Source organism: Rhincodon typus, chromosome 38 (genome assembly GCF_021869965.1).
Source record: "Rhincodon typus isolate 14 chromosome 38, sRhiTyp1.1, whole genome shotgun sequence".
Taxonomy (NCBI): Eukaryota; Metazoa; Chordata; class Chondrichthyes; order Orectolobiformes; family Rhincodontidae; genus Rhincodon; species Rhincodon typus.
Window position 1 is genome coordinate 1,635,745 of NC_063369.1, and position 12,287 is coordinate 1,648,031.

General features: G+C 40.6%; 1 protein-coding gene across 3 annotated transcripts in view; it reads left to right on the plus strand.

The window, feature by feature from the left end:
- Window positions 1-7,196: 7,196 nt before the first annotated feature.
- Window positions 7,197-12,287, plus strand: part of LOC109919657 (intercellular adhesion molecule 1-like) — a 35,114-nt gene continuing 30,023 nt past the window's right edge. For 2 of the 3 annotated variants that reach the window (XR_007265742.1, XM_048617896.1), the window contains exons 1-2: window positions 7,197-7,372; window positions 7,880-8,149. Coding sequence is in view for 2 of the 3 variants with exons in the window: in XM_048617896.1 (XP_048473853.1) it covers window positions 7,327-7,372; window positions 7,880-8,149 (316 nt within the window). In the remaining variant the exon portion in view is untranslated. The remainder of the gene's footprint in view (window positions 7,373-7,879; window positions 8,150-12,287) is intronic. The other variant, XM_048617897.1, reaches the window with a different exon arrangement.

Below are 12,287 nucleotides of genomic sequence, written 5' to 3' on the forward strand. Positions count from 1 at the left end.
TCTCCCTCTTTATTTGCCTCCCTTTCTATCCTTTCTATAGCATCTAAAACCCAGAACATTGAGCTGCCAATCCTGTCCATCTCTCATAGCTATGATATCTCAATCCCATGTTCCCAAACATGCCATGAGTTCATCTGCCTTACCTGTAAGACCCCTTGCATTATAATAAATGTAGTTTAATTCTTCAGTTACTTCATTCTCTGGCTTGTCTTGTCTGTCTTTTCTAATTAACTTATTCTTTTCAGATTCAAAATGATTCTCGTCTATCTTTCTATTTACTCTGCCACTTAGGATCCCTCCACCACCTCTCTCTAATAGTTTACAGTATCCCTTAATAAAATTAGCAAATCTTCCAGCTAGGATATTGGTCCCTTTCCAGTACAGGTGAAACCTATCCTTTTTGAACAGGTCTTTTCTGCCCTAGAAGACATTCCAGTGATCCAAGACCTTGAATCCCTGAATGTTATACCATCTCTTCAGCCATTGATTTATCTCCTTTATGCTTTTATTCTTTCTCTCGTTCGAGCATGGCACCAAGAGTAAACCAGAAATTACTACTTTTGAGACAACAAGGTGCAGGGCTGGATGAACACAGCAGGCCAAGCAGCATCATAGGAGCAGGAAGGCTGACGTTTCAGGCCTAGGCCCTTCATCAGAAAAAAAAGCCTTTTTTTTGCTGATGAAGGGTCTAGGCCCGAAACGTCAACCTTCCTGCTCCTATGATGCTGCTTGGCCTGCTGTGTTCATCCAGCCCTGCACCTTGTTGTCTCATTACTACTTTTGAGGTTCTCTTTTATAATCTTCTACCTAACTTCTTATATTCACTCTGTAAAGCCTTAATCTTTTCCCTAACTGTGTCATTCCTATGAATGTGTACACTAACTTCCGGTTTCTCACTCTCCTCTTTAACAATATGCTTTAAAGATTTTGACACATCGTTAATCCTGGCACTAGAAAAGCAACATACTATCCTGGATTCATGCTTACTGCCACAGAATCTCCTGTCTGTGCCCCTGACAGAACAGTCCCCAATAATAATTATTCTTTCAAATTTTGTCAAACCCCACCAAACATAAGATTCATTCTTAGTGCCCAAGATGACTGTCTTTTCTATTTTCCTTTGAGAAATATCCTTTCCAACAGTACCCAAAACTGAGTATCTGTTTTTTTTTGGAGCTCTTCCTGGGGCGTTTGAGTACTGAGTCAGTTTCTTCCAACTCTGCCTCTGATACGAGCAGCATGTAACACACAGCAGCTCACCTCTTGCACTCAGAACATCTCAGAAGAAATTAATTCTCCTCTTCAGGTGGCAAAGACATTGAGGTGGTGACATCCGCCATGTCCATCTCAGATTCCAAGCTATCTTCCAACACTTGATGGAGAAGGAGAAACCATGGGTTATGGAACAATCAGAAAGGCAGTCAAGGTGCCAGGCACATTTTGCTCCCACACTGCTTGTGAGTTTGCAGCTTTCATATAGTCCATGTGCTCATTCAGGACCATTGCACTTTTATACGTCACAGATTCTGCCTTCTTGTTGACCATGCCTCTTACCCAGGCAGGGCCATTCCTGTGGTTCCTACACCAAACTTTGTGATTTGTAGTAAACTCTCTCTCTCATTTCGTAGAGTTTATTGTCTGGCAATGATGTTCCTGATGCCATACCAACCTCCCCCCGCCCCAGGTCCGGTGTTATGGACAAGACTAAACCCCTTCAAAATATTCAGAAGTTAATCTAGACCCTAACTCTTATTTTAAAGGTAAATGTAAGGTGTTGCGTTCCAGATGCAATTTGATTGGTCAAACTACTAGATTTAAAGCAAAACACTCTTTATTCATCCACTATAGTTAAAATACAACAAAAGAAAGAAAGAATTGGAGTAATTTAACTCTATTGGAAAATTTAACAGAATAATAGATACAGTAACTATTACTAATTAACTGTTCCAATATAGTAACATCCCATAAACATACCCTTGGCAAAAGGCAAATTTAGAAAACAGCTTGTCTCACATGCAACTCCAGCAGCCCAGGAGGAAAGAAACATAAAGAGAAAATTCTGAGAGTGTAGCAGTCAGGAGAGAATTACTACAGTTTCCAATCCTGCTAAGACCCCAGTAACACCTGCTGGTACTAAAAAACAAAAACAATTAAAATCCTGGTTCTGTGAGAGATTGACCAGACGTATTCAGGCTGCTTCTATTGTTACAACTTTTTTTAAAAATTCAAGGCCTCACAGGCTGTTTACTTGAGTGGCTCTGGTAGACTGCTTACTACGTCTGCCTTAAAATTTCTCTTAAAAGAAAACAGGACAAAATACACCTTTTAAAGCCGCAGTATCACCACACTGGGAAGATCAGATTTAACTTGGTGTGGAGTCTTCTCCCCATTAGCAACTCTGCTGGAGCTATCCTTGTAGTTGCATGAGGGGTGGTCCTATAATCAACTTGGAACCGGGACAGTTTGATATCTCGTGAAGCTGTAGGCTGTTTCTTTAAGTCTACCTTCAATGTTTGGACTGCTCTTTCTGCGGATCATTGGACAATGCATAGTTTGGAGCTGTCCTTATATGATGAATACCATTCAACTTTAGTAAATACCCAAAATCCCTGATGGTAAATGATTGCACGTTATCTGTGACCATCACTTCCAGTAATCCATGTTTTGTAAAAGATGCATGCGTTTTTTTTAATTGTCATCCCAGTGTTTGACAAATGAACTCTATGCACATCAACCACTTTGAGTGGGCATCCACAATGATTAAGAGCATTGAGCCAATGAAAGGACCTGCATAGTCAAGATGTAACTAATTTCAGGGTTTACCCAGCCATTCCCACAAATATGGGGGAGCATCTGGTGGTAATTTTTGTCCTTGTTGGCACTGCAGGCACTGGCCTACCAAAGCAGCTATGTCTGCATCCAATCCTCGCCACCAGACATAACGTCTCATCAACATCTTCATTTTGGAAACCCTTGGATGACCCTGGTGGAGTTCAGCCGGTACCCGGTGCTGACTGTTGCTCAGGACAATCACTCTTACTCCCCATAATAATATGCCATCCTGTACCGTGATCTGGTCTGTCCAGGTCCAAAACAGGTTTCAATTCTGGTTGTGATGGCTTCCCCCCATCACCACCAGCTGTTTCAGCTTTGCCAGGACTGGATCCTTCTGCATCTAAAGTCTGATAATGTCAGCTGCGATTGGAAGTATGTCCAGAAAATGTAATACCATTATGGACTTTTCCAGTGGTGGTACCACCGGTGGTGTATCTGCCAGCGGGAGGTGGCTCTATACATCCCCATTTGCTACTTAGCCTCTCGAACAGTGCTCCAACTTGTAATTTGCGCACTTAGTATCAGAACCCACTGCTGAATTTGGCCTGAAGCTATGTGCAGCACTGCTTTCTCCTCCTTAAGTATACCTAGCAGGCGTTTGTAGTCTGTTATTACAAATTTACATCCACAAATGTATTGGTGGGACTTCCTGACTCCAAATATGACCACCAAATATGACCTGCTTCTCTACCTGGGCATCTTTACGCTCTGCACTAGACAAAGTCCTAGATGCCTATGCTATTGGGTGTTACTCTCCATTGGGCCACCTATGAGCTAATATTATCCAGATGCCGTATGGGGAGGCATCGCATGTCAATACCAGATCTCCCCTGGGATCATTGTGTGCCAACACCTAAGAGGATGATAGCTGTTTCTTCACTTCTCTGTAAGTTATGGCTTGGCTTTGTGGCCATTTCCAAGGCTGGCCTTTTTTTGTGAGTTGGTGCAAAGGATGGAAGCCAGGTTATGGATGATTCTTAAACATAATTCATCAGCTCGAGGAAGGGCCTAAGCTCCAGTAGAGACATAGGAATTGGGCACCTTCAATCGCCTTCACTTTATCCTCCTTGTTGACTCTGTAGTACAAGTAGGTCATTTGGGGTGCCTGGAACATACATTCTTCACTTCTGAGGTATACACCCACCATGGAAAAATGTCGAAGAACATGTCCAAGTTCTCTAAGTGCTCCTTATTGGTCTGCCTTGTTATTAGCATGTCATCATGTTTTCCATTGTCCACTGAAGAATTGCACAGGCTAAAGATACCCCAAATGGCTGCCTTGTTTATTGGAACAAAGCCTTATGGATATTAATTGTAGCATACTTCTGGGAATCCTCATTTAATCACAATTGCAGGTACGCATGGCTTATATCCAGCTTTGTGAAGGACAGACGCCCCATCCCCGCCAGCTTTGCATATAAATCCTCTATGTGAGGGCTTGGGTATTTATCCAGCTACGAGAAGCGGTTTACCGTTTGTTTAAAATCCCAACAAAGGCAAACCGAACCATTGGGCTTCACAATTGATACTGGTGCTGTCCATTCCGCAAACTGTACTGGTTTGATGATTCTTTAGCTTCCAGCCTCCTGATTTCTGCCTCTACTTTTGCATATAAGGTAAATGGTACTGGGTGTGGAATTGCTTCTTAGTTAACATGCAAGGTGGCCTTGGCTCCTTTGTTAGTCCCTAGACCTTCCTGAGAAACTTCCAGCTATTTAATTAGGACTTCAGGCAGCCATTTTCTTATCAAAAAATGTTGAACCAGTCAAAATAAATCTTTCTCAGCCAATTTCACCCCATCAGGCTTGGGCCTGAACCATTTACTTTAATCAGTAGTAACTGAACCAGCTGCTTCTCATAAGAGGCCAGAACCAAAATTGTATCCTTAATCTGTAAAGATTATCTGGTATAGGCTCTCAGTCTAGCCAAGGTCTTGTGCAAATCTAAGGGTTACAGTCCAGGCTGAATTTTGTTAAAGATTGGTTCCACGATCACTGAAACGGCCACACCAGTATTGATGTTCATTGGAACCGGGTGACCATTTAACCAGACATTTATTTTGATTGGTTCCGATTTAGATGTTGCTAAGCAACTTAAGTGTTCCAAACCAGCTGTATGTGACCTTCCCAGAGTGTGCACTCTCTTGGATATGGCCACGAGTTCTCTTACTCACATCCAGCCTCGTGGGATTCTTTTGCAGTCTCGAGTCTGCATACCGGCAGCAACTACAATGGCTTGCTGGCCTGAATGCTGAAGAAAATTTAAACCGTTTGTCTGAGGTTTGACATTTTTTGGGGTTTTTCTGCAACCTGACCTAGAGTCCTTTTGTTCAGGATATGTCCTGAGTGAGGGTATGCAATTGCCTTCACTCAAGCGGTGTTCCCCAAGCTCAGTCCAACTGGTCAGGGTGTCCACTTCCTTCAGAATACTCTGCAACTCATATGCTCCACTTGCCACATTTTCCAATGAAAAAGCCTGTTGTAGTGCCTGTTTGAAGTCCAGTTGGACTTCAGCTAGTGGACACTTTTGTATGGTTACATCATCAATCCCACTCTCATCACCACTCAAATAACTCCACAGAGGCTAGTATTCCGTCATCACATCACCCTTTATTTACATTTGGAGAGCCTTTGACACTGATCCAGCTTCCTCAGAGTCAGCTCACAGAGAGAACACAACCTCTGACACTCCTGTGTATATCTGTCAGCCAAGGCTGCCTGATTGGACCAGGTGAACAGCCCCAATCACGGAATTCATATTCTATAATGTCCACCTGGCTGACCTCATTATAATCATGGCACAATTTGCCACTGGTCAGTCCATCTGTCCAGCTTGTTTATTTTTTCCTGCAATCTAACACTATTCTCCTCTCTATTTACAACCAACTAATTTTCAAATCATCTGTGAAATTACTGATCAACCCTCCAACATTTAAGTCTAAATCATTTATATTTACCATAAACAGCAAAGCTTCAATGCTGATCCCTGCAGAACCCACTGGACAGGCTGATTTCTTTAATTATTTCACAATCATTCTCGGTGATTATATTGTCCCTTTCACTAATGAACACTGACACAAACTATTCACTCAGAATTCTACCTATATCGTCCAACTCCACGTACAATTTATCTCTGTGGTCCTCAATGGGCCCTGCTCTTTCCCTTGCTATTCTTTTACCCTTAATGTACTTGTAAAATAACTTATGACTTTTATCAGTTCTGAGGAAGGGTCACCGGACCTGAAATGTTAACTCTGTTTTTTCCTTCACAGATGCTGCTGGACCTGCTGAGCTTTTCCAGCAATTTTGTTTTTGTTCCTGATTTGCAGCATCCGCAGTTCTTTCAGGGTTTTTTTTAACTTATGATTTTCCTTTATTTTACCTGCCACGCACTCTTTTTGTTCTGCTAATTTCCTTTAAAATTTCTCCTTGCACATTCTGTACTCCTCTAGGACTCCCGCTGTTTTGATCCCTCAGTATTGACCAAAAGCCTCCCTTTTCCCCTTAATCCAATCCTGCATATCCCTTGATATCCAGGGTTCACTAGATTTGTTGGTCCTACACTTTATCTTTATTGGAACATACTGGCCATGTACTCTCCCTATTTTCTTCTTGAATGCATCCCACTGCTCTGAGACAAACTTACCAAAACTATATGCTTCCAGTCCACCGTAGCTAAGTCATGTCTGATCTTATTAAAATCAGCCTTCCCCCAGTCAAGAATTTTATTTCAGGGCCATCCTTGTCCCTTTTGATAACAATCTTGAATCTAAGGGAGTTATGATCTACAAAATGCTCCTCCACTGACACTTCAGCCACTTGACCAGCTTCATTTCTTAAAATTATGTCCCAGGACCGCCCTCTCTCTTGTAGCACCTTCTATGTACTGGCTTAAAAAACTTTCCTAATGCATTTTAGGAATTCTGCTCCCTCTGGATCTTTCACACTATGTCTACCCAAGTTTGTGTAAGGAAGTCAAAATACCCCATCACTACCATAATACTTCTACACTTCTTTGAAATATGCTTACATAGCTGCTCTTCTATTTCTGTCTGACTGTTGGGGGCCTATACGACGCTCCCAGCAATGCAATTACTCCTTTTTGGTTTTTAAATTCTAACCATGTGAAGATTTGAAGAGCCTTCTAAAATGCTGAAATATACTTGAAACCTTTCAAACCTTGGAAGTTGACATTTTTAATGTGGAAAGATATGTCAGGAGACTATCCATTTTAACATAATTTTTTTGTTTACATATTCAGTTTTCCTTACTGTTTTTGGGTGGTGCAGTATAGCACATATTGAGAGACCAAAGGGTGCCACTTGCAGATAACATAAAACCGTTGCTGATTAAAACGCAGCACACTATCAATCAACTGCCAAACAAACTTGTTTGGGCATGTTGAAACCATCATTACAGTCTTGTTGTTACACTAGTATCTGAAACTATCTGGGCTTGGAGACAAATTGAGTAATCCACATTTCTCAGCAGCATGTACAGCAACATAATCCCTGCAGTGTTGGCCTTCTGGATCCAAAGTAAGTACATATGTTAAAGGATCTCCTTAACAATAAATTGTTAAAAAGTTAAAAGATTAAAAAGTTAATTTCCAGGGTTGAAAAAGTTTAAGGACATTTCTTGCACTGGACATGGGCATGTTTCTGTGTCAGCTCATGTATCTATTGAGTTAGTACTGGGTAAAAGGTAACCATTCATTCTGATGGTTCTGACAACCATTCTTATTGAGACAGCTCCGAAGTTTGTTCTTTTTACAGAGTGAAACGTCACAGTAGAAAATGTCCTTTTCTGTTTCTTTCCTCTCCAGTCTCTCTTCCATATTTCTGTCTCTGATTCTTTTGTGGTTCTTCTCATGTTTATCTAACTTCTTCCTCTCTTCAGCAAGTGATCGTCTGCTTCTACCTAAAGCGTGCAGTCAAAGAATTCTGAGTCTACAAATGTACTGTTATGTTAGGGAGTTACATGCAATACACTGCCTTGAATGGACCGTATGTCTCTGTATTTACCGTACTTTATTTTCTTGGCAGTAACTGGATTTGAAGTTTCAATTGATGTAAATTCCCCAGCAGTGGAATTTGGTGACTCCATCGAGATGAACTGCAGCACAACATGTCAAAAACCATCAATGAATGTGGAATATAAACCAGGGGTAAATGCAACCAGAACAGATAGCAGTACTTGGTACAATGATTATTTCCAAAGCGTCCAGAATTGGGATTTTACGCTAGCATGTTCTGTGATATGTAAATCAGAGAATCTTCAGCTGAAGGAGAAGAAAATGTTTGTCACAGTATACAGTAAGTAAAACCTCTAGATCTGGCATTAAAGAAATAAAGCGGCATGGGACAGCATTGATGATGATAAGTGGAATCTGTCTGATTTACAGTAGATTGATACTGGTTTAATAGTGAACGATGTTTCAGAGTGGAGTAAGACAGATTAACACACAAATGCAGTTTCACCTTATCACAGCTGAGTTAATGAGCAGTTATTAATTGAGGGCGAGGCAGGTAAAGTGGGTTTACTGTAGGAAGTCATGTAGGAATCTTGTAAAAGCCAGTTGACCAAGGTTCAGGGACCAGCATATTCCTGTGAGGGTGAAAGATAAGGATGGCAAGATTTAGTAACCTTGGATGATTAGAGATGTTGTAAGTTTAGATATAAAGGAAGAATATGTAAGGTTGGGAAACATAAATCAAAGAATGCCCTTGAGCAGTATAAAGGAGCAGAAAATAATTTTAAATCGAAATTTGGAGGGCTAGAAAGGGCCATGAAACGTGCTTGGCAAGTAGGATTAAGGAGAACCCCAAGGCATTTTATACGCATATTAGGAGCAAAAGGGTGACTAGGGAAAGGGTAGATCCGTCTTTGTTGATACTATAAGGCATGTCAATATTAAAAAGGAGAGGTGCTGGGTGTCTTGAAAAACATTAAAGTAGGTAAGTCCCCAGGGCCTGATGGTATCTATGCCAGGATACAGAAGGAGGCAAGGGAGGACATTGCTGGGGTCTTGAGAAAGATCTTTGTGTCATCTTTAGCCACAGGCAAGGTCTCAGAAAACCAGAGAATAGCCAATGCTGCTCCTTTGTTTAAGAAGGACAACAGGGATAATTCAGTAAATTATAATCTGGTGATCTTTACATTAGTGGTAGGGAAATTATTGGAGAAGATGCTTAGGGACAGGATTTACTTGCATTTGGAAGAGAATGGACTTATTAGGCATAGCCAGTATGGCTTTATGCACATCTCACAAACTTGATTGAGTTTTTTGAGGAAGTGACAAAAATTATTGACGAGGATAAGACAGCAGCTGTTAGCTACGTGGACTTTACAAAAGCATTTTACAAAGTCTCTCATGGTATGCCGGTTCAGAAGATCAAATCGCATGGAATCCATGGTGAATTGGCAGTTGGATACAAAATTGGCTTGGCCATAAAAGGCAGGGAGTATTTGTAGAGGGCTATTCTTCTGACTAGAGGCCTGTGACTAGTGGTGTTCCATAAGGATTGAGAGCAGAACCTCAGTTATTTATAACATATATAAGTGATTTAGATGAAAATGTCAGTGGTTTGATCAGTAAGTTTATAGATGACATAAAATTTAATAAAGTCGTGGACAAAGAGGAAAAATATCAAAGGACGCAGCAGGACATCGATCAAATGGAAAGTTAGGTGGAGAAATGGCAGATGGTGTTTAATCCAGACAAGTGCAAAGTGATGCATTTTGGGAGATCAAATGCCCTAACCCCCTTGAAATAAGGCCAACAATCTATTGTACTTTCTGATTCCCTGTTGCACGTGTGTTGCAGATTTCTGCAGTTTCTCTCCATTAAAGTGATTTTCTGTTTTTTGTACTCCCTTCCAAAATGAATAACTTCACATTTGCCCACATTATACTTCATTTGCCAACTTTTTGCCAACTTACTTAACATATCAATATCACTCCGTAAATCATTTATATCCCTCTCACAAACTGCCTTTTCACCCATTTTTGTGATGTCTGCAAATTTGGCTACAGTACATTTGCTTCCTTCCTTCCTTCAAGTCGTTGATTTATATTGTAAACAGTTGCTGTCCCAGCACTAATTCATGTGGAACCCCACTGGTCACAGGTGGCCAACCTGAAAAAGAATCCCATATCCCCACTTGTTGTTTCCTGCCCATTAGTCAATTCTCTATCCATATCAGTATACTATCTCCAATACCATTGTTTCTTATTTTTTGCCCTAATCTTTTGTGAGGTATCTTGATGAATGCTTTCTAGAATTGCAAATCAACACATTTACTGGTTCCCCTCTATCCACTCTGGTCGAGACTTCCTCAAAAAACTCTCATAAATTAGTCAGACATTATTTCCCTTTCATGAAGCCATGTTGACTTTGTTTGATTAGATTATGATTTCCAATTGTTCTGCTGTTACTTCCTTAATAATTGATTCCAATTCTTTTCCAACAACAGATGTTATGCTAATCAGCCGAGAGTTACCTGCTTTTTGTCTCCCTCCTTTTTTGAAGAGGGATGTCACATTGGCAGTTTTCTATCTCTGGTACTTCTCCAGAATCCAAGGAGTTTTTGAAAATTACAACTAATGCATCTACTATCTCTGTACCGACTTCTTTTAGGATCCCAGGATGCAAACCATCAGGGCCAGGGTATTTATCTGTTTTTAGCCTCATTACTGTATCTGATACTATGTCCACATTGAAGTGTCTCTTCATTGTTATATATTTAAAGAATCCCTCATTGTTAGTTTTCATATTCTCACTAGTTTGCCCTCATAGTTTGTTATCTCTGACTTCATTATTTTCTTAGTCCTCCTCTCATGGATTCTGAATTTATTCCAGTCTTTAAGGCTATCACTGAATTTGGCCTCCATGTATGTTTTTTCTTTCAACTTACTGCTCTCCTTAACTTACTTGGTTAGCCATGGTTGGTTTATCCCTCTATTAGAATCTTTCATCTCTATTAGGATGCATCTATGCTGAGAGTCATGAATTACCTCCTTAAATGTCTGCCACTGCTTGCTTACTGTCATTCCTGGTAATCTATCTGCCCAGTTCACTTTAGCTAACTCTCTCTTTGTTTCATTATAATGCTCCCTATTTAAGTTAAACACAGTTTTTTTCTTACCCAGGTTTCTCACTCTAAAACTGAGTATTAAATTCTATCATGTTACGATCACTACTTCCTAGGTGACCTTTTACTCAGATATCATTTATTAAACCTCCCTCACTACCCATTACATGATCCAAGACAGCCTGCTCCAGCAAACTATACCTCATGCAGTCTATCAATTTGTTGCCATAGCTACCTTTTCCAATTCAATTAACCCAATTAACATGAAGATTAAAGCAACCCATAACTATTGCTCTACTCTTTTTACATGCTCCAATTAATTGCTGATTTAAAGCCTTTCCAACAGAGGGGCAACTTTTTGGGGTCTGTGCGCTACTCCTACCAATGTCTTTTTTCCCTTGTTTTTTACCTCTATGCCATCCCCAAGCCTAGATCATCTCCCACAATTATTCTCATTCAGTTTCTTATTAGCAGTGCTACTCTACCAACTTTTCCTTTCATCTTCCTCTCTGACAGGTCAAATATCCCTAAATGTTAAGTTTCCAGTTTTGATCTCCTTGTAACCATGTATCCATAACAACTATGAGATCATATTAATTTACCTCAATTTGTGTTGTCCATACATCACCTTTTACACTTTTATGGTTCCTTGGTACAATATGACATTCACACATTCTGTCACTTGACTTTATTTTCTGGTAACAATCAACCTCATTACTGACCTGCAATCCTACCTCTCCTTTACCTTTAATTTTATCATTTGCCATGCAACTGAACCGAAACCTGCATCCCACAAGACAACTGGATCTTTCCCCCTACTCCATGTTCCTCTGCAGCCTAGATGACATATTTTGAACCTGAACAGACTGGCAGTAAAGCCTTTGGGACTCTTGATCCGAGCCACAGAGAACAGTATCTGTCCCCCAACTATGCTATCCCTGATTACAACCCCATTTCTCTTTTCTCTCCCCTTTTTAATGGCTCTCGTCAGTTTGCTCATCTTCCCTATAGCTCCTGTTCTCGTCCACACAGAAGCAAGAATCTCAAACCTGTTAATGAAGTCAAGGGCTGAGGCTCAGGCAGCACTACCTCCTGGATCCCTTAACCTGCCTTGCTCATAGTACATCCCCTGTCCTAAACCACTAAACAAATTCAAGATAGTTAGTCGAAGGGGTGTGACAGCCTCCTAAAACACAGTGTCCAGGTAACTCTCCCCCTCCCTGATGTATCTTAGTGATGTCACTTTGCTTTGTGCTTGGCATCCAAACCTGGGCTCCAATTTTTCCTCTTTAATAAAATCTTAAAATTATAAACCAAAAAAGCAAACAAAAAACACCTCTTCCCCTTAATACCAAATTCT